Source organism: Bactrocera latifrons, unplaced genomic scaffold (assembly GCF_001853355.1).
Source record: "Bactrocera latifrons isolate USDA-ARS-PBARC rearing strain unplaced genomic scaffold, ASM185335v1 scaffold_49, whole genome shotgun sequence".
NCBI classification, from domain to species: domain Eukaryota; kingdom Metazoa; phylum Arthropoda; class Insecta; order Diptera; family Tephritidae; genus Bactrocera; species Bactrocera latifrons.
Genome location: NW_017537145.1, coordinates 1,527,835 through 1,550,550, shown reverse-complemented (window position 1 = coordinate 1,550,550; position 22,716 = coordinate 1,527,835). Strand labels below are relative to the sequence as shown.

General features: G+C 38.2%; 4 protein-coding genes across 6 annotated transcripts; all 4 read right to left on the bottom strand.

The window, feature by feature from the left end:
* Positions 1–20: 20 nt before the first annotated feature.
* On the bottom strand, positions 21–1,173 carry LOC108973541 (glyoxylate reductase/hydroxypyruvate reductase-like). The gene is made up of 2 exons (XM_018940885.1): positions 945–1,173; positions 21–860 (listed from the first exon to the last, which is right to left on the bottom strand). Exon 2 carries the CDS (start codon positions 423–425, stop codon positions 21–23), a length of 405 nt encoding a protein of 134 aa, XP_018796430.1. The 5' UTR covers positions 426–860; positions 945–1,173.
* A 5,365-nt stretch (positions 1,174–6,538) lies between these two features.
* On the bottom strand, positions 6,539–6,943 carry LOC108973540 (probable 2-ketogluconate reductase). The gene has a single exon (XM_018940884.1). The coding sequence runs from the start codon at positions 6,941–6,943 to the stop codon at positions 6,539–6,541; it is 405 nt and encodes a 134-aa protein (XP_018796429.1).
* Positions 6,944–11,592: 4,649 nt separating this feature from the next.
* Positions 11,593–13,211, bottom strand: LOC108973574 (glyoxylate reductase/hydroxypyruvate reductase-like). The gene is made up of 4 exons (XM_018940932.1): positions 12,721–13,211; positions 12,190–12,515; positions 11,989–12,114; positions 11,593–11,825 (listed from the first exon to the last, which is right to left on the bottom strand). Exons 1-4 carry the CDS (start codon positions 13,206–13,208, stop codon positions 11,707–11,709), a joined length of 1,059 nt encoding a protein of 352 aa, XP_018796477.1. The 5' UTR covers positions 13,209–13,211; the 3' UTR covers positions 11,593–11,706.
* A 3,389-nt stretch (positions 13,212–16,600) lies between these two features.
* Positions 16,601–20,352, bottom strand: LOC108973573 (glyoxylate reductase/hydroxypyruvate reductase-like). Of its 3 annotated transcripts, none has more exons than XM_018940931.1 (5): positions 20,246–20,352; positions 17,939–18,344; positions 17,542–17,879; positions 17,359–17,484; positions 16,601–16,816 (listed from the first exon to the last, which is right to left on the bottom strand). In XM_018940931.1, the coding sequence occupies exons 2-5, from the start codon at positions 18,337–18,339 to the stop codon at positions 16,698–16,700; spliced, it is 984 nt and encodes a 327-aa protein (XP_018796476.1). In that variant the 5' UTR covers positions 18,340–18,344; positions 20,246–20,352; the 3' UTR covers positions 16,601–16,697. The 3 variants fall into 3 exon arrangements, with proteins under 3 accessions (XP_018796476.1, XP_018796475.1, XP_018796474.1); XM_018940930.1 differs by lacking the exon at positions 20,246–20,352 and adding an exon at positions 18,655–18,898; XM_018940929.1 differs by lacking the exon at positions 20,246–20,352 and having other exon boundaries at positions 17,939–18,591.
* Positions 20,353–22,716: the final 2,364 nt, after the last annotated feature.

Here is a 22,716-nt window from a genome sequence, read left to right as displayed (position 1 = left end):
GTTTGTGTTACTGCTGAAGCTTACTTCTCGATCTTCAGACGTCCTTCGTGGAAACGACGCGCTGCTGCCAACAATAAACCAACCGCCATATTTGCCACTGCATCGTTTTGAACACAGGGTGTATGACCGAGCAGTATCTTGCGTCGCTTAAACTCTTCTACGTCTACAAAATCAGTGCCCCCAGATCTAGTGGATACCACTTTGAGTTGTGGTCCTATGGCATCAAGTATTCCTTTATCGAGGGGAAGATGCGTGGCCCATAATACAGCATGCACACCGTTGCACTTCTCCAGAATCTCCGAACGTATCGGCGGCACACTTTGGCAAAGGATTACCTCATATTTATGCGACAATAAGTCAATAGCAGCCTGTGGAGTTGCTGGATGTGTGACTAAAACTTTGAGTTTTTCACTTTGTTCTGGCATTTCTAACGCGTACTACTTGTAGTCGCGGTTTGGATTCGGATAAAAAAAAGTAATGTTAAAAGATTTATGAAGTTCGCGCTTCACTTTAAGCGATTATTATTTCTATATCTCAGATACCTTAGAGGCTGACCCAGCCGACCAAAAACCACCAAGGGAGCGAATTATCTGTTAGCAAAATAAAAGGTGGAGTGTGATGTGTACTCTAAGTACTATTAGAACAGATGAATTACAAAGCACGATTCTGATGTTATGAAATCTTAAACACTCTTTATATCATTTTAAGTTCTCGATACTTTATCCGTGGTCTAGCATATAACTCAATCAGCAAAAGTATATTATGTAAAAACGTAAAAAACGTCCCCAACCCAACCGGATAACAACGCGTCCAGCGTAATACTGAAGTCACAGTAGCAAATATACTAACTTAATTGTGCGCTGTGGAGAGACCGGGTACATTTAAGATAAAAAAAACGATTAGATATACATATGCAAATGGTAAGTACCTAGGCTGATAACTACCCATAAGTGCTAATAAATTTTATCCCTTCCGCAAATTGGAGGCATCTACAGATTGGTTATCACTTCTACCGGTTGATCGCTCAATCACCAGTAATTTGTGTGTCGCAGTAACAATTGCCAAATCTCCTTACATACATATACACGACAAAAAACTGTATTAGTTGGCTAACAGGTGATTTGCTTATCACTTCTGAAAATAAAAATCACCGTTGGAGGTTTTATGTAAACGTTGCTCTCAACTATTGATAGTGATATGATATGATAGTTCTCAAACAATGCTTTTGTGCTTTGTTGAGTTTTTCCTTTAGTTCTTTAGGTTTATCAGTTAACCTTAACACTCGAACATTAGCAAGATAAGACAGCCAATCAGCGGCACATCTAAAAAATCTTGGACAACTCTGATATCAGTGAGAGTATAAACGGATGTAATAACGGGTTTTTCAATAAGAGAGCTGAACGTAGTTTTCGATACGGTTTCAAGAACGTTCGCTGGCTTGTTGGCATAGAGCATAGACTTGACGCAGGCCCACAAGAAACGGCATCAAATTGCACGACCGAAGCGTCTAATTGACTAGGCCATTTCGTGAGATAACACCTCCACCAAACTTGGTTTTCAGTAAATCAGTTGTGACATTCGCTGTGTGGCTTGTTGCTCCAACCTGTTTGAAAGCACATATTGTCCAAGTCCATATCATCCAATTCGGGCCAAAAATATTCCGTTGTTAGAGGCGGTAGCGATTCCCATTCCCAATTACTTCCCGGTCTTGATCATCACGGAAGACGTACGACCCAATGACGCCGCCGGCCTATAAACCGCACCAAAACCGTAATTTTTTCGGCATGCAGTGGCAATTCATAGAGTAAGTGTGACCAGTAACGCATATTTTGCTTATTGACGAAGCCATTCAGCCATTCAGCCATTCAGCCATTCAGCCATAAATGAGCCTCAGTACGATTATGACGACCACAAATTGGACGTAGCGGTACGAATTTGAGTAGTATATTTTAATAATTTCATGAAATATAAAACCTTACTGAAGACACGTCAAACAGTAGGAAAACTACGGCGCCATTTGCTGTCTCTATCGGTCTATGTTTTTAACGTCCCTATTGAAAACCCCGTTAGAAGCCTTGCCCTGATGGAAAGAGGGAGTGTTTTAGTGGCCATACTATTCATGTGCGATGGCATTAAAAGCTAAAATAGTTAGTTTATTATTGGAACAAGCATATAAGCTCGTTTTGTAATCACGTGATTATGTTGTACTACAAAGAATCGTTAAACAAACAAAAATATAATTTCACGAAAATACAATATAAGGTAGTGGTTGAAAACTACCTTACATTTTTGGGACCTTAAATTTTGTTCCAATCAGACTGCTATGAAAATACAATGTTTCTACTTTAAGTGTCTTATAATAGAAGTAGTGACAACTTAGGTGCACCCACTTGCTGTGAAGAGCCCTGTCAATCTTAATCATATAGTATATGTACATGTCCAGCAATTAGTATGCCATTCATGATTTTGGATTAGGTTTTTTTGCACTGAAACTGTCACGCAATTGTTCAGTGTTTTATTCGGTTTACGGTTAGAAGGTAGATTGATTTCAAAGGATTCGAAACTGATATTGATTGAAGCGATTGAAAGTGAGAAGTTTTCGAAATGATGTTTCGTAGTAAAAAGTTATACAATCATTTTATATTGGCGTAGGCACCGCTTTACTCTCAGAGCTCGAGTATTTTCATTCATTCGGATGACATGACCTAGCCAGCGAAGTTGTGACTTTCAACAGTGACGGAGCAGTCAAGTTTTTTATTTAGACCAATGATATCAATATTCAACAAAAACGCCAAGACTATTCAGTTCCGAGTATTTAATCCTTTTGGACATATCTGCGTATCCAACCGACATCACATAACCCCACAAAAATTATTCCTATGGACGTAAATCGAACGATCTTGGAGCCCACGATGCGAGATAACTAAAAAGTTTGTTTCAATAAATTGACTGCTTCTTTGACTGTATGACACCGTTTTGTGAGAACAAAACTTCCTCCACACCAAAACCCTACAATTAAAGCACGAAAAAGTCATTCGTATTTTCAGCTATTCTTCGGTGTGTGTCAGATTAATGAAATAATTTAAATTTTTTTATTGATCATAACGGCATATAAAATAATTCATAGTCAGCAGTTTTAGAAAATAGACGTTCGGGTACAGATTTACGAATCAAATTCGAATATTTGTGGATAAGCAGACAAAGTTTAGGATGAGCAATCTTCGATCCTGTTATGATGCGGCAGTGTCTTCAAATTCAAATAAAAGCGTCGCTTGTTTTGAGTAAATGTATAATTTTTCTGACTTCGCCTTTATCTATGAACCAATGATTTATGAAGGGTCCATAAGTGAAAATAATTTTCCTAAGATTCTTTTGATGTTTCCAATTTCAGTTTCATCAGCATCCTCTATTTCATTTCCCAAAAAACCCATTTCTAAGGCATGCCTGATCAGTGTGCGTCGGGTATAGTTGAATCCCGTCCCAAAAGGTATGTAGTGTAAAAAAATCGTTTAATATTTCGATTAATCAGAACAGAAAATTCGATTCAATTAAATAGGGGTTTCAAAAAGAAAAATAATTCATGATTTCCATTTGATTAATCTTGCCATCCCTAATGCGGAAACTGCATTAGGATGGGAAAAACAAAATTAATTGAAAGACTCTTAAGCTACCTTGGACAAAAGCAACTACTCGTATTATTAGTACAAAATGTTTCAACAGGGTCGAGAAGATGTGAACGACGAATAGCGACGCCCGATTATGTCAAGAAAAGACGAAAACCTTATTGAAGTGAAGAAAATAGTAATGGCCAATCGTCGAATCACCATTAGAAAAATTACTGAGAAACTAAACATATCGATTGGCTCGTGCCATTCTATTTTGACCGATGGTTTGGGGAAAAGCTTGTGTTGTGCGGAAATTGCTCACTTTAGAACAAAAACAGCGTCGCGTTGATATTGCTCAGGAGATGTTTTACTCAGTTCGATAAAGATTGTCCAGAAGGTAGTAACCGGTGACGAAACAAGGAGTAATGGTTATGAAGTGGAAATTAAAGCTCATTCATCCCAGTAAAGGTCGAAGACCTTTCCTAACAGTTTTCATAGATTGCAAGGGCGTCGCGCTTCCTAATTTTTTGCCAAAACGGCCATACGATCACAAAGGAATACTATGCAGGTTGCAATTGGACTTGTGGAAAACCCAAAAATGCCTTTTGTCCCATGACAACACCCCTGTTACGCATCGTTGCTTGTGCCCGAATATTTGACCAAAAACAATACATTAATGGTGCCGCAGCTACCGTATTTCACGGAGCTGGCTAACTAGCAGCGGGTTTTCCAATCCTGAAAGCACTCAAAACAACAATTTTTTGTGACCTTGTTTAGCTCCTTCTTCGATGCAGTTTTTACCACTCCTGAGAAATTCAAAAATCGCGATACTTTTTGAACAAACCCACGTTCGTAACGTATGTGGTATACGATTCCTCCCAACCCTGCAAACGCTTCTTAATAGCTTGACCTAAACCGCGAAAGCCGAAAAAGCCCACCACAGAGCCGGGCACCTCCTGGTCCCCTCAAAAACTTTATGAGATCTGTACTGCAAAGAGAACTTTAAAGAGGGACATGTGAAAACGCTTTACTCATGCAACAGTTCTTTTATAAAAAGGCAATTAAGGTTGACAATGCCAGCATTAGTTTGATAAGCTTTGAAAGTTTCACTCACTGTTAAATGTTATCAGTGCTGTTAAATCAGCTGGCGACACGCAGAGCTTTCGAAACATAAATATTTAACAAAACAACAACTCCTTAAACATTTGTGTCTCTGTATTTTCTGCCGGTATCGTCGTGACTTCTGTCCATCCTGGGAGAATGTGATGTAAATTAGTCATTAGGCCAACAACTGTCCTGCAATCCTTTCGAGACTGTGTAAGTATGAAGCTTGTGTTCTTTTCTGTAGGGCTATTGCATCTATCTATATGTCAGCCTTTTTGGAAATGGTATTGTATTCGATACAATACAATACAATGGCAATATCATCGGCTATTTTGTTTTGAATTAATTTGTAGCCTGGACTACTACTCTATCTCCCTACCTTCGATACAATATATATCATCGGCTATTTTGTTTTGCGGAATTCCTTTGTAGCCTGGACTACTACTCCATCTACTGTCTCCCTACCTCCGATAATATTCTCTGACGTGATGTGATGCGATATTATTATTTTAATTGCCGCATGTCTATCACCATATATATTGATCATCTTTATGTTATGTTTCTGCGTAGCTCTCTCAGTTCAGAAAGTAAGAATTGTAAAAAACTCAACGCTGTCGCTACATACTACTAATCTTACTAATTTCTACCTTTAACGTGGAGGATGGGGTCATCTGTAGAAGTTCACGCAAGTGAGAAAAGTTCTCTGAGCGTCCTACACTTCGGAGGGGCCAGAATCGATTCTTTAAAATATGAATCCAGCAGCTCACGACTTCCGGTCTTTGACCAAATATCCTCTGGGTAGCCTAAAAACATCCGTTTGAAGGCGAGCTAAAGTGAGAACTCGAAACATTTTCTCCGCAGGGTTGTGCGCAGGTTTTGGGACACGCCACGTAAAAAATCATACCAATGAAGAGGAACAATAAGCCTCTGATGAGAGAAACCCTTTTTGGACTCTCTAGTTGTTAACTCGGCTATAATCGCGTAAGTGGTGTCTGCGCCTATTAAGAAGAAGAATAACGTGAAAGGAAGTACGAACAAACGTAATGCTGTGACACGGATTTGGTTTTATTAAAATCTCAGGCTTAATTTAATACTTCAATATTTAATAAGCGGGTGCCGGCATTGCTTCACCTGCAAGTCCGTGTAAAATATTTTGGGCCGCAAGAATTGACATATCGTCCCGTGTCCGCTTAATTGCCGAACCTGTATGAGGCATAACCACTAAAAGAAGAGAAGCGAGGATCACATTTAATTAAGAGTACAAAACATTTTTCACATTTCGGTAGCACACTTCGTCACAAATAAGTTAGAAAGAGACTAATGCTTCTTAGAAAGAATTACTAAACAACGTTAATGATTAAATAAGAAGATATAAAACTGTTTGATATGAGGCCTAAAGAACTCACCAACATTAGGCAGAGTCAGGAGWGGATCATTCTGTGGCAGTGGCTCTGGTGTCATCACATCCAGACCGGCAGCGAATATCTGATTTGTTTTCAAGGCTTCATACAAATCTTGCTGATTTACAATACCTAAAAATATTTACTTGAATTAGCACACGAACGTCTAAGCATAACACCACGTCTTACCTCCACGTGCAATATTGACCAGCACGGCAGTCTTCTTCATTTTGCCAAAAGCAGTGGCATTGAAAACACCAGCGGTCTCCTTAGTCAAGGGTGCAGCAATGATAACGAAATCACTCTGAGCAAGCACTGTCTCTTATACACATCTAGATGTGTATAAGTTTAGAGTGTATGTCTCCCAATTGTTGCTGTAATAAAGATATGTATATAATTAGGTAAATATGTTTGTGTTACTGCTGAAGCTTACTTCTCGATCTTCAGACGTCCTTCGTGGAAACGACGCGCTGCTGCCAACAATAAACCAACCGCCATATTTGCTACTGCATCGTTTTGAACATGAGGTACGTGACCGAGCGGTATCTTACGTCGCCTAAACTCTTCCACGTCCACAAAATCTATGCCCGTAGATTTAGTGGAGATCGCTTTTAGCTGTGGGCCTATGGCATCAATTATTTCTTTATCGAGCTTAAGGTTCGATGCCCATAATACGGCGTGCACACCCTTGCACTTCTCCAGAATCTCCGAACGTGTTGGCGGCACACTTTGGCAAAGGATTACCTCATATTTATGCGACAATAAGTCAATAACAACCTGTGTAATTTCTGGATGTGTGACTAAAATTTTCAGTTTTTCACTTTGTCCGGGCATTGTAAACTCGCATTTCTTGTAGTCTTAAGCGGAGGTTCGATTAGTCTTGGGTGATAAGCTATCGAAGGAATATATTAAGGCAAAATGTAATGTTAAAAAATAAACCACTGTTGATGTTTGAAAGTGAGGATTAGTTCAAAGTACTGCTGTGTTTGATTGATCTCTGAAGTCTGTGTCTTATTGTATTTAGAGATTTATCTAATCCCTTTTTAAGCAAAATTTGTTTACCTTCTCTTAGACTGAACCGTGGTGTCTTCTCAAAAAACAAAACAACAGCTTTGGCATCACTTTTAGATGCTACGTGATTTCTTCCTCTTTCTTTCTTGTAAGATATGTTTCTAGTTTCCCCATAATAGACCAGACCCGCTCTTCACAAATGTGCTACTCATTTTAAATACCATGCCTTTACCTTTAGGATATTTGGTTAGAAAAGGCCTAGAAACCTTTATTATATGATGGCAGGACTTGACTGTATATAAGATCAAAATACGGACCGAATTGCATGCGCCAGTGATAGCAATTAAATATTTGTTCATTTACGAAAAAAAGCAAAATAAAAACAGTTTTGCGTGAATTGATCGCCCAAAGCAGGGATGGTATTTTTGGATCACACTGTATTTATGAAGAACGATTTACGATTTAACCGAACCGTAAGATATCGAAGTTATTTTTGAGCCATTTTCATCGTCTGGGTAGCAGCCATCTGTGAGTTAAGTCAATTAAGTTCTAGACAACTTAACCAAAACTTAACTCAAATTGAGAAAACGACCCTCAGATTGCTAGCATAACCGACCAAAAAGCTTTACTACAATTTTGTATTTTTTGCAGTGCAAAATATTGACAAACACCAACAGAGAGTATTTTCTGTTCGCAAAATAAAAGAGCGGGGCGCTGAGTATAAGCGTTCGTAGATCACATGCATTTCAGAGCACGATATTGATATTGTAAAATCATAAAGTTGAAATTATTTTTATACCTCGTTATTCCACAAACATAATAATTGAAACAAAACACTTCCCTAGACTTTGCTGAAAACTCACATTTATTTTTTTGAAGTAAAACAATTCCAATCCAACCGAGTGACACCGCGTCCAGCGTAATACTAAAGTCACAGTGGCAAATCAACTAATTTAAACGCAATGGAAAGGCCAGGCACATTTAAGATAAAAAACGATGACATACATATGTACATAAGTACCTATGCTGATAACTACTCATAAGTGCGAATAAATTTTACCACTTTTGCAAATCTTGGTTGTCACTTCTACTGGCAGATTTCTAAATCAGCAAAAATGCTTTTGTCGCATTGACCAGTGACGTATCCCTTTGCATACTACATATACATATGTATAAACACGACGAAAACCTTTGAGCAAGATCACGTTAGGTGGATTATGACCGTGTATATTTTTCAAAAGTAGGTGTTGAATTTTAACTTTAATTTTCTCAATGAGAATTTGAGGTAATTTTTATTTAAAAACTAGCTGACCCTGCAAATTATGTGTTTTGAAATGAAAAGAAAGTTGAATTTATCTTTTTTTCAATGTTTCTTAGTCGGTATACAGAAAAGTAGTTTTCAAACTCGTGAGCACGCCACGTACTATATCTGACCGTGTGAAAAACATAGCACTTCCAAACTTCACGGCGTCGTCTTTATCATCGAGATGTTCGATCGATTTGTATGAGCGCAAGTCTCCCGGAATTTGACTTTGAATCTTCCAATTTAAATCAACAACCTCGGTATTTTTATACTCTCGCAACAAAGTTGCTAAAGAGAGTATTATAGTTTTGTTCACATAACGGTTGTTTGTAAGKCCTAAAACTAAAAGAGTCAGATATAGGGTTATATATACCAAAATGATCAGGGTGACGAGTACAGTTGAAATCCGGATGTCTGTCTGTCCGTCTGTCTGTCCGTCCGTCCGTGCAAGCTGTAACTTGAATAAAAATTGAGATATCATGATGAAACTTGGTACACGTATTTCTCGGCTCCATATGAAGGTTAAGTTCGAAGATGGGCAAAATCGGCCCACTGCAACGCCCGCAAAATGGCGGAAACCGAAAACTTATAAAGTGTCATAACTAAGCCATAAATAAAGATATTAAAATGAAATTTGGCACAAGGGATCGCATTAGGGAGGGGCATATTTGGACGTAATTTTTTTGGAAAAGTGGGGGTGGCCCCGCTCCCTACTAACTTTTTTGTACAAATCTTGAAAACTACTATAGCCATGTCAACCAAACTGTATAGAGTCGTTTCTTTTAGACATTTCCATATACATTTCAAAAATGGAAGAAATCAGATAATAAACACGCCCACCTCCCATACAAAGGTTATGTTGAAAATCACTAAAAGTGCGTTAACCGACTAACAAAAAACGTCAGAAACACTAAATTTTACGGAGGCAATGTCAGAAGGAAGCTGCATCCAGTTTTTTTTTTTAAATTGAAAATGGGCGTGGCGTCGCCCACTTATGGACCAAAAACCATATCTCAGGAAGTACTCAACCGATTTCAATGACATTCGGTATATAATATTTTCTTAATACCCTGATGACATGTACTAAATATGGGTGAAATCGGTTCACAACCACGCCTGAAATCTCGATTATCACTTTATCATCCGAGAGTATAAAATGTTCGGTGACACCCGAACTTAGCCCTTCCTTACTTGTTATTTATATAGATTGTTTTTAAATTAACTGTTCGTGAAAATTTCACTTGTCGTAAAGTATTTAGTTTTTTCAATAAAATACATATGTATTTGTTAATTAACTTTTAAGTTAATAGAATAAAGAATGAATTTCCTTTTTATCAGTAGCATGCGTATTTAACTAAGTTAAAAATTTCGAAAGAAAATTTCACAGATCGCATGAAATTTATTCCATAATTTTACCGGCCTTACTTTTAGTGGCTATACCATTCACGTAAATATTATGCCTCATTCTTGATATGGTGCGAAGGCATGAAAAATACAAATAGTTAGCTAATAGAACCTTTTAGAACACACATATAGGCTTTTCTCGTAATCACAAAAGTCATTATACTTCAAAGAACCGTTAGACAACAGAATATAGTTTGGCCTTCACTAATGCGAGAATATAAAGTAGTAGTGGAAAACTAGGAGATTGAACTTTAAACGTAAGGTAGTTACTTACCAAGACCATAAGAAGATCTGTATTATTGATAGACGCTTTAGTTATTTTCTCCGACAGTGTGAAAATGAATGAAATGAGATAATAACCGCGCCCATTCCTCATACTAACGGGTTTGATCTACTAAATGCGCGGTAAATCTATAACTTAGTGCGTCAGAGACAATTATTTTAACTCCGGGGTAACAAAATTAGACGTTGGGCATGGCACCGCTCACAACTTCGGAACTGCTACCTGCTTCCCATATAGCAAAACTTTAAATCCCATCTAATTCTTACACTTTCCAGTACACAAATCATATCTCAAACCTTAAACATTTTCAAAATCGGAGCATAACTATTCAAGCCTAGAGATACCAGAAATATTAATACCGGAGCTTATGGCTGATTTTTTATCGAAAATATAGGTCAATGTCTGAGATACATAATTGAAATTAATAGAAATTCTTTTATATACAGATAAACCACCGTCTGTATGCCAAAAATGTACATAAAATGGATAAAATCGAAAGAAAGCTTGTTCTAGCTCGTATAACTAATATCGGCATTTGGAATGAATCGATTGACTTTATTTTGTAAATATTGTTGATGATATGTGAAGCACCTTAATTAAACTATGAGAGCATCTTTTTCTCTTAATAAATTGTAAAAATTGCTAATGTAAGATTATCAATCTTTCTGCTGACTTCGATATTCCTTCCATATATAGCGGCCAATATTGACATAAGATATTATCAAAATTAACTGAATATTAGCTATGTTATAGTTTAATCTCTAAAATATATTAAATTACTCTACGAATTACGCCTATACTACATATGTATAATAATTTTCTTTATTCTAACCAATCTTATGTCGAATAAGCCGACAATTGAGTGAGTTATTTATTTATAAAATTGCACAAAACTATGTTCTCGAGCACACCTGAACAATGTCAAAGGTAAGTGAGATCAGCCTAGACCTTTACTGCCCCCATTGCACCCTATATAATGATTACGAGCTTTCGACCTGTCTTTAAACTGTTTAGGTTAGCCAAAACGCATGATATTTTCTTAAACTTATGTGGACTAGTTTTCTTCAAAATTATAAAATTATACTAATAGCTTAGCGCTAAATAGGTATAGAGTTGTCTAGACCTTGGTCTAACCCTTACATTTCTAATATGATATTATATAATGAATACCGATTATCTGGTTGACGTTTTCACATGAACTCATAATACCAAATGTAGGAACTTCGGTTGAATTTATAACACATATTTCTTCTTTAAGGATATTAATGGATTTTAACATAATTTTCATCGACTGTAAGCTATAACACTAATTCAGTCTACGCCCTTTAAAATAAGTCAAGAAGACACCAAATTTGTTTATTATTCATTCACGGTTTCGTTTAAAATAAATTTTTGCCAACTGCTAAAGATATTCCTCCAGCTTTGACTCTTCAAAGTTTCAAAAATATAAAATGTCCAGTCACACCCGAACTTAGCCCCTTCTTACTTGTTTACATAACTTTCTTCAATTTTTATTTAAAATATATAACAACGATAAATGCGAATAAGTATATACACACAGGCATATGTACATAATTATATTATATTTAAAAGCATTTAGTATGCGGGACAAACCATCGGCTTACCCTCCAGTGCATTTAGTATATTATTCGCAGCTGTCAGTGCCATTTCAGAGGTCGTCTGCATTGTCTGGGTGCCCAAATGGGGAATGACGACTGTAAAGAGATGGAAAATATTTAACTAAAATATTTAGCTATAAAACACTTTAGTCCAACTGAGAGGTAATATCTGACTTTTACAAGGCTTTTGGGATGCCGCTAGATTTCTTATTTAAAATTCTTGAATTTTATGCCTAGCGATTTGATTTAATGATCTTACCACAATTTGGCAGCTTCATAAGGGGATCATCGGCAGGAAGTGGTTCTGGTGTCATTACATCTAAGCCGGCAGCAGCAATTTCACCACTTTTCAAAGCGTCAACGAGAGCTGACTGAACAACAATGCCTAAATTCCGAATGCAATAATTATAGATAATAATACTGTTCCAACTATTAATTTGATATGCCTTCTCTCACTTACCTCCTCTGCCTACATTCACGAAAACACAGTTCGACTTCATTTGTTTAAAAGCGTCAGCATTGAATTTTCCACGCGTCTCCGCGGTCAATGGGCAAGTGACCACAAGAAAATCACTTTCGCGCAGAAGCTGCTCGAACGGCACATGAATGGCGCCAAAGGGATTTTCGTGCGTCGAACGTGTGTGGTATATGATTTTCGCTGCCTCCCAACCCTGCAAACGCTTGGCAATAGCCTGACCTATACCGCCAAATCCGAAGAAGCCCACCACAGAGCCGCGCACTTCCTGACCCATCAGCCAGTTGATGCGCTCCGTGCGCCAAAGAGAACTTTAAAGAGAGGAATGCGAAAAAGTTTTACTCGTGTAACAGTTATTTTATAAAAAAAAAAATTAGTGTTGGCAATGCCAGCATGAGTTTGATAAGCTTTGAAAGCTTCACTCGCTGTTATCAGTGCTGTTAAAACAGCTGGCGACGTACATAGCTTGCGAAACATAAACATTTATCAAAACTCCTCAAATATTGGCGTACTCACTTCTCAATCTCCTGACGTCCAGCTTGGAAATGCCTGCCGGCAGATATCATCAATCCAACTGCCAAATCTGCCACCGAGTTTTTCACTATGCCTGGAGTGTGCCCCAATGGCATTTGACGACGCTTGAATTCCGCTACATCGACGTAATCAATGCCCGACGACATAGTGGAAACCGCTTTCAATTGCTTGCCGGCGGCGTCCAGTATCTCGGCATTGAGCGGTTGGTAGTGCGCCCAGAAAATGGCATCCACTCCGGGTAATTTGCCTATTATTTCGGCACGCGACGGCGGCAGACTGTCGCACACAATTGTTTCACATCCACGTTGTTTTAGCAGCTCCAAAGCTACTTTGGGTACCTGTGGATGGGAGACGAGTACCTTGTGCAAACGTCGCGTTGGACTGGCCATTTTTATGAATAATTTTTGTTGCACCTTTGTGTGTCCACCGTAGGAAATAGTTCGGACGACACTAAACCCACTCAAGCGCATTAAGCTTTCATGTTGATCTATTCTAATATTGGCAACGCAAATACTGTTCCAACTAAGTAAGTGTATACATACTGTTACACACAGACTTTTGGTACAGTGGTGGCCAAAGAAAAGTGATAAATATTTATGACTGAAAGTTGTTAGCTATCTATTGAGTATTAACATTAAGTGGCAAATATGTAATAATATATGTATGCTTGTACATTAGGATGGGCCAAAAAATATTTTTTCATTATTTTCCTTAAATAATAAAAAACACAGAAGCTGTTTCCACCAAAACCCGCTAGAATGAAGCTTTTCGAAGATTTCTTTATGAACTGTGAAAATGGCTGAAATCAAATGATAACCACGTTTACTCCCCATGTAACGGTTATTTTGATACCTTTCAAAATAACGGTAACTCAATAAATAATTCCGTCGGAGACACTTAATTATATACTCGAGATGGAACGGAGGGGTTGCATAGCATCAGAATTGGATAACGCCACCTTTATTGAATTTATTCTATATCCTACTTATTCTATACCTCCTGAACTAATGTTTCTGTTACTAATTGATCAAGTTCAACAAAATTTATTGCACGACATTTTTTAACATCGGACAATAACCACACCTACTACTATTTAAAAAAAAAATGCCTATGAATCTTTACTTCACAGAATATGAAATAAGCACTAATAAACTAACGATAATTAAATTTAAAGCGAATAGTGTCTCTTAGCTATGCCACCTCAAGATCAAAAATCTGTAGAAATCGGACCAATCTGTTTAAATTCCCAGATACTCAGTGGACCTCACTGCTTATAACTGATTTCATTCCGAAAAGATCGATTAAACTTTGAACTATATCATTGAAACTCGGAGGCAATTTTTCTGTTATTAATGTGCGCTTGAATTAGAACAGCGTAAAATCGGGTTAATGCTATCCTTAATCCATATACCTAATATAAATATTTACGAACTTGTGGTTGACTTTATRCCGTCAGCATGTGAGATATCTATCTCTAATAACAGAATGTAATTAGGTTAAAGCGGATAAAACCAAAACAAAGCTACCCCTAGCTCCTTTATACCTAATAGAAGATGTTTAAATTTCCGATTGACTTTACCGTATATATTGGTCAATGTGTAAGACTTCTTAAGAAAATTACGTAAAAATATAACCTTAACCTACTATTATTTCTTCTTCTTAATTGGCGTAGACACCGCTTACGCGATTATAGCCGAGTTAACAACAGCGCGCCAGTCGTTTCTTCTTTTCGCTACGTGGCGCCAATTGGATATTCCAAGCGTAGCCAGGGCCTTCTCCACCTGGTTCTTTCAACGGAGTGGAGGTCTTCCTCTTCTTCCACCGGCGGGTACAGCGTCGAATACTTTCAGAGCTGGAGTGTTTTCGTCCATTCGAGCAACATGACCTAGCCAGCGTAGCCGCTGCCTTTTAATTCGCTGAACTATGTCAATGTCGTCATATATCTCGTACAGCTCAACGTTCCATCGAATGCGATATTCGCCGGGTCCAACGCGCAAAGGACCATAAATCTTTCGCAGAACTTTTCTCGTCGACTCATCAGTTCTTGTCATCGTCCAAGCCTCTGTACCATATAGCAGGACGGGAATTATGAGCGACTTATAGAGTTTGGTTTTTGTTTGTCGAGAGAGGACTTTGCATCTCAATTGCCTACTCAGTCCGAAGTAGCACCTGTTGGCAAGAGTTATCCTGCGTTCGATTTCCAGGCTGACATTGGTAGTGGTGTTTACGCTGGTTCCAAGAAAGACGAAATTATCTACGACTTCAATGTTATGACTGTCAACAGTGACTCCCCCCTGCGGGTAGGGGGGAAACCGAATATACCCTTGGTAAGACATGCCTGTCGTAAGAGGCGACTAAAATCCCGCATGCACTGTGTCTGTCATTCTGGGCTTGCCTTGAATTTCAGCATAGTCCATGTCAGATATAGTGCTAYAGTATTCATCGTAAAAYRTGGTTACTGTACTCTGTATTTTTTATTCCTGGTATTCGACCGTGTTTTCGTTTACGATTTCGTTTACGAAGTTGAGTTCTTAAGGGTTCCAAATAATTCTTGGGGGCTCAACTGCCTTTGGAGGAAACTCCAATCTGCTCATTGGGTTTTTGGTCCCTTGCGGAGATTCGTGGTGGCTGTGGTTTAAACCTAAATGCAGGAAGGGCATTAGTCCGGTGTGGAGTCGCACTGCGGCCGGGTGCCGGACCTAGAGTACGCAGAGGTTTTAGATGGGCCTCGTACCCGACCAAGGTGGCTAGGGTGTGCTTGTCCACCCAAACCAATTGGAACCAAAGTATAAGTGTATGTGGCGACACTCATGCTTTGGTTCTCCAGAGTATGGTGCAGGTGCATGCACTCATGCTTTGGGGCGCTGATCAACGCATTGTTTTGATCTATGTGCTTCCAGCAATAGAAAGCACCGTGGGGTTAGGCCTTCGCAGGCAGGAACTCACGTAAAACCACAACGGACTCTGTCAACAGTGACGTGAATGCCAAGTCGCGAGTGCAACGACTGTTTGTTTGTTGACAGGAGATATTTCGTCTTCGGGGGATGGAGTCATGCGTAGAAGTCCACGCAAGTGAGGAAAGTTTGCTGATTGCCATTCACTTGGGAGTGGAAACGATTCTTTTACATGTGACTCAAGCAGCTCACGACTTCCGGTCTTTGACCAAGTATCCTCTGGTTAGCCTAAGAACATCAGTTCGAAGGCGAGCTAAAGTGAGAAGGCGAAATATCCCCTACATAGGGTTGTGCGCTGGGTTTGGGACCCGCCACGTAAAAAAACAGCCCCTATTTTGATGACCTGTTATTGTTTACTAAGGAAAATATGTGAAATCGGTCCACGAAGCACAGCAGACTTTATGGCCAATATTTCGGCCAGTGTGTGAACTATCATTACAAAATTGCGTGGAGAGTTCTGATCTATCTTTAATATATGTCATATAGTGATTTCCATTCAATTTGTCTTTCCATCTGACTTTATAGCATTTCTCTGAATACGAATTAAATTAGTCCGGATCTTGGTTTAAACCTCAAATCCTTACGATTTTCCGAGGGGTCAGTTTGGGTATATATAACAGGACGGACAGATGTATATGACTAAATCGACTCAGCTCATCGGGTCGATTTACAGGGTGCCAAAGAACTAAAAATGGCATATGAGGGGGCATGATCCATAGAAAATTGGATCATGCTGAGCTCCTATGGACAAGAGACCATGTTTCTAAAAACGGTTTCGAGCCAGCTATTGTAAAGGTGAAGTAGCTGTCTAGTAGAATTTTAATCAATTTAAATTATCTCTTGACGCAGAGATATATGTAGTTATATACCGACTATTATTTTTCTAATCTTATCATGTAATTAATAAGTATTCTTTATGTGTTTACTTTTATTGCAATTAGTTGAGTTGTATAAACTTATAATTCTGTTTGAGAGTTTTGTCCTACCAAGCGATCTGTTAAGAAATTAGTATGCAGGCGAGAACATTGGTTCCCCTGCGAGTCCGCGCAAGACATTATGCGCTGCTATCGTACCCATATCGGTGCGGGTGCGGCTGGTGGCGGAACCCAAATGCGGGACGAGCACTGAAAGCAAAAATTAAAGTTAATAAAACAATTTGTGATCCAAACTGTTAGTAAAAAACTGGGTTCACGTACAAACATAAATACAAGTATGTATTATAATGCAAAAATATCATTTAAAACAAAAACCCGATAACAATCTACAACCAAAGCACACGCCTCCGTCATTAAGAAATTAAAACAAAATTAAAGGAAAGGAATATTATGAGCGTGTTTGTTGACATTTTGACCTTGGTCGATCAAAAACATTAAGAACTTAACACATCAAATCGAGAAATATGAGACTAAATGAAAAGATACTGAAATGTGCACCTAAAAGCGAAAGCAATTGATAAGATTGTGGCGGAGCAAAATTAAGGAAGTTTTGCTTTCCAAAACGCTGCTATCAGCTAAAAAAAAAAAAATAATAAATTACAGGTAAGCACATCTTATCAACGCTTTTAGGGCTGAACACTTGAATTTCTATTAGAACTTACGAATTCCAGACACATAGACATTTCCGGAAATTCATAACCCTTTTACAATATTTGATTGCCTTTACTCACCAACATTTGGTAGACTCAAGAGAGGATCATTCTGTGGCAGTGGCTCTGGTGTCATCACATCCAGACCGGCAGCGAATATCTGATTTGTTTTCAAGGCTTCATACAAATCTTGCTGATTTACAATACCTAAAAATATTTACTTGAATTAGCMCACGAACGTCTAAGCAYMACACCACGTCTTACCTCCACGTGCAATATTSACYAGCACGGCAGTCTTCTTCATTTTGCCAAAAGCAGTGGCATTGAAAACACCAGCGGTCTCCTTAGTCAAGGGTGCAGCAATGATAACGAAATCACTCTGAGCAAGCATAGTGTCGAAATCTACTTTTTTGGCATTGTATTCCTTTTCGATTTCCTCATCTACGCGACGACGGGTGGTGTATAGGACACTATCAATGTCGAAACCGGAAAGACGCTTAGCGATCGCCTGAGCGATACCCCCAAATCCATAGAAACCCACTACCGAGTCGCGCAGATCCTGACCCAACATCCAGTTTAGGGTGTAGGTCTCCCAATTGTTGCTGTAATAAAGATATGTATATAATTAGGTAAATATGTTTGTGTTATTGCTGAAACTTACGTCTCGATCTTCTGACGTCCTTCGTGGAAACGACGCGCTGCTGCCAACAGTAAACCAACCGCTATATCAGCAACAGCAGCATTGAGCACAGTTGGGGTGTGGCCCAGCGGTATATTGCGTCGCTTAAGCTCTGGTACATCCACATAATCAATGCCAGCAGACATGGTGGAGATCGCTTTCAATTGTGGACCGGCAGCATCCAGTGCCTCTGCGTTGAGCTTCTCATGACCACCCCAAAGGAAGGCGTGCACACCCTTGGCTTTCTCCAAAATTTCTGAACGATTTGGTGGTAAGCTCTGGACGACGATTACTTCACAGTCGCGCTGCAACAATTCGATAGCCTCTTGTGGCACTTGGGGATGTGTGACAAGAATTCGGAATTTTTCTTCTTCGCCGGACATTTTGCCTGCGTTTTTAGCGTTTGAGTTGTCAGTCGTGGTTGTCGAGGAGATGGCGATGACGAGCAGTGCGGCGAATAGTAAAAGTTGAAAAATAGACAAATGTCGTGTAAGCATTTTGCGTTTATAAAAGTCAGTGTTGATTAAACAAAACAAAAAAAAAAACAAAAATTGTTTTCCAAGAATTCTTAGCGCTAGCAAAACGCAAGTGCTCTTTGTGTTCCAGCTTCTAGTAGTGAACTGAAACCAGTTCACAAAACTTTCAAACACTAGCTTCTAAAACCGGCTTTCAAATAAGTCCGCACATCAATCACTTACAAATGTCTCTTTGCTCTTTCGCAAATGTTGTTCTCGAGCCGTGAGAGATACAGCGCATAATTTTAGCGCCCAGTAAGCGGTTCTGCTGCGAGGCAAACATTGCTCTCTGTTGACGGGCGTTGCAATTTGAAAACTAACAGCCTTAGCTCATAATTCGCCGTGTACGCATGTGAGACTGCGAGTACGCGCCAGCACTTGCTCACTCGAAAGTTTTCACTGCTCCAAGAGCATACTTTCTTATCGAACTGTTTGTACTCTGCTCTCTCTTAAATTAATGCATGACAGTAAATCAGTTTGCTATTTAAATCCGAATGTCACAAAAGTAGAAAAAATGATTCATTTTAAATGTCGAGTATTACGATTTTTTATTATTATTGATGAGGGGCTTGCAGGCAAAAGTTTATTTAGCAGAATTTCAAAATGTGACTCTATATTCCCAAATACCTTATATGCTGGTATAAAAACGTTAAAATTAACTTTATTCTTTACCTTGAACAAGCTATATTCAGCTTTCCAAGAAGTCTGTAACAGCCAGAAGGAAATTTTGGAGAACTGACGCGAACTAGCCTCTCAGTTTTTGAGATATCGATTTGAAAGGAACAGAAATTGATTTGTCGAAACCGCTAATATCGAACCATTAGCATAGAGCTGTCACACAAAATCCGATCGATCAACATCCAGTCTCTGCGTGGAAAGCCTTTATATTTCATGAGATATTTTGATGCAAGTTGACATGGACTATTGTGTAAGGCGAAGGTGCAATCTCCGAAGGAATTGTTGAGATCGAATTACTATAGCATATAGTTGCCATACAAGCTAAACCATTGAAATTAGCTGGTATTGAGAACTTTTTACGAGTTAGCTTCACGGAATTTAGCACGGATTATTGTCTGAGACAGGGCCGCATTCTATGAAGAAATTGTTCAAATCGAACCACTTAGCTTTTGGTTGTAATAAAAGCTGATCGATCAAATTCCAGTCTTACCTAACGAATTTGGGTGAGAAGGCTCTGAACCACTTTTTTACTTCAATCACATTAATGGACGGATTCGGCTATGTTTTTCATAAGTTTTAGTCCACAGATGGCGATGCTACTGCGATCCTCTGTGCTAAATTACAGTTTTAGTGCTTAGTTACAGCGTTTTATAGGTTTTCGATTAATGGCCTTTGTGGGCGTGGCAGTGGTTCGATTACGTCCAGCTACGAACTCGTCGTTTCATCAAGATAGCTCAATTTGTACTCAAGTTACAACTTGGTTTGACGGACAGACATATGTTCACTCGAATTCAGCTCGTCTCGTCATCCTGATCATTTATATAAGTACATACATATATATATGATAACTCTTTATCTAATTCGATTATTTTTAGATGATACGTACAACCGTTAGGTGAACAAAACTAGTATACTCTGTAGCAACATGCTGCAGGAGTGCAAAATAATCATCTCCAAACAATAATTGTGAAATCGCTTCTAATTAGTCTATTATGTTTTTTCTACATTTTAATCGAAAATTATTTCAGCAAACTAAAGGGGAAGCACCGTCACACTGTCACACTGTACGCTCTTGCTTTAACACTTTCGTACTCACCAATTTGTTTGTTATTTGCTCAAATAATTAATAATTATATAAATATAATCAATCCAACTGCGTTCCCAGCTAACTTAGCCGCCGCACGTCCAGCGTTCTACTAAATTAGAACGCTAGAATGTCAGCGAGTTTATAATAAAGGTGCCGGAGATTACCATTTCCCGAAAATAATTGCATACGGGAGGGGTTTATTAGCCACTTTAGATAACATGACACTACGTTTGTTCTATTTCATGCAAGAGAGTACTATATTTCATACTTACATACATACATATGTATATACATAAATTGTCATTGTTAATCATTATAATTTATAATCGTGTGCATTTTATTACTTTTGACAATCGGTTCAACAATTTGTTTGGTTGACGGAGGTAAATGTTTGAAATGAGCACTATCACATTACGTCATAAAAATATATAATTTATCAATTAAGCAACAAGGCTTATAGCTGTAAATCACTTTTGGTGCGTATGTTTGTCGATCAAGCACATACTATGTACGACTTGCAACAAGTTCAATGTCAAAATAGTCAAAATAACGGAATGGAAATGAAAGGCAAATAATTGATAGCGGCATGTGTTGATATTTAAATAAAATAATATTCCACACAGACACAGATTTATCACTAATAGATAAGAGCTTTATCATATCCTTTGTTAGCGCGTTCGAACTTACTTCGAAGTTTGTAGAATTTTTAGCGATTTGAGTAAGTTCACACTATAATAAACATATAAACATGTATGTATATTAAACTGAACTACTCTCAATTGCATATCTTTGTATTTCTTCAAATCAGCGCTTTAAAGCTTTTCCGCAAATGTAATGCATTTTAAAATTTAATGTTGGCAACGCTTTTAGCTTTTTCTGCATATTAACAGTTACACCAGCTTTCTGCGCTAACAAAACTTTTAACAGTAGGGCATTTATTGAATTTATATGGCGTGCAAATTAATTATTTCGATAACGGAACAACAACTCTCTCTCTCTCTCTCTCTCTCTCTTTCTCTAAAACAAACCTCACACATTTTGCCTTCGTGTAAAATATTTTTATTCTGATATTTTATTCCAACAGGTTTAGGACTTTTTAGACCTATCATAGAATCTTTTACTTTTTAAAATAATTTAAATAATTTAATAATTTAAATATTTTTATAAACAAAATTTCCAGTTGAATAGCTCACCCTTAGTTCACGCCACATGTTACGAGGAACTAGTTGTGATGCAAGATATTTTTTATTTACAGAATTTGTATATTTTAGTAGTTCCGATTCTATCTTATTTTAGAGTGTTGGCAGGCATGCTTAAAGGAAGCGGACAAACAGTTACCCGGATTTGAACTGGACTCCTCATTTATAATTATATATAAAAGGTGATCCATTTCGATGTGTTCTACTTATTAAAGAAGAAATATAGAAACTTCACATTTAAAGGGATTTTTTTTTTTTTTTTTTTGTTTCATTGGAAGAACATTAGAACATTCTTTGCCATTTATTTTTTGATCATTATCTCTTTCAATTCTTGGCCGCGGCTACACTTAACATGGTCCATTCATTGAATCCAATTTTCGATGACTCGTTCCAGCTGGCTGGTAACTGGCGAATGACACACATGATGTTTTGCTTCTAGGCCTATCCGCAAAGACTTTCGACTTTACTTATCCACCCAGAAAAAAGTCTAACGGTTTGATATCACATGATCTTGATGGTCACTCGACAGGTCAGAGAACGTGAACTTATTTACTCACCGAAAAGTCTTCTCAATAAATCCATCGATTGACGCGATGTGTGTGAAGTGACGCCGTCTTGTTGAAAACAAATGTCGCCGAGATCACGAACTTCAATTTCAGCATAAAATATTCGGTTATCATGGCGCGGAAATGGTCGCCAACGTCCAACGGTAACGCTTAAATATGGATCACACCAAATCGTTGTTTTTTCTGGATGAAATAACAGTTCTTGAATCTCTTGAGGTTGCGCTTCGTCTCAAATGCGGCAATCGCTGAACAAAATTTGTCTCAAAAAAGTCGCAACTTCTTGGAACTTTTCAAGAGATGTCGCATGGGTATATCGAGCGGCTTAAGTTCTTGCACAAGCTGTATTTTCTACTTACTGTATTTTCAATTTAAAATCTCTACATAAACTGCGTCGAGACGTTCCATACACCAGTCCGAGTTGCTGCGAACAGAGCCAAACCGACTCTCCACGGTCTTCGTGTACACTCTCAGCTACGGCTATTCGATGGCATATTATCCAATATGTTTAATAGTTTTGCTAGCAACAAGTTGCCAAAGTATAAAAACAATATAAAATTAATATCACAACACAAATTATTTTAATTGGATATTTTGACCTTAATAACTTTTTGACCAATGTAGCACGTGATCTGTTTTTAACACTCATATGAACTACAGCAAGTATTCACTTAACAGGAGAAATTCGCTTGTCTCATTTCTAAGTTGTCTACGGACA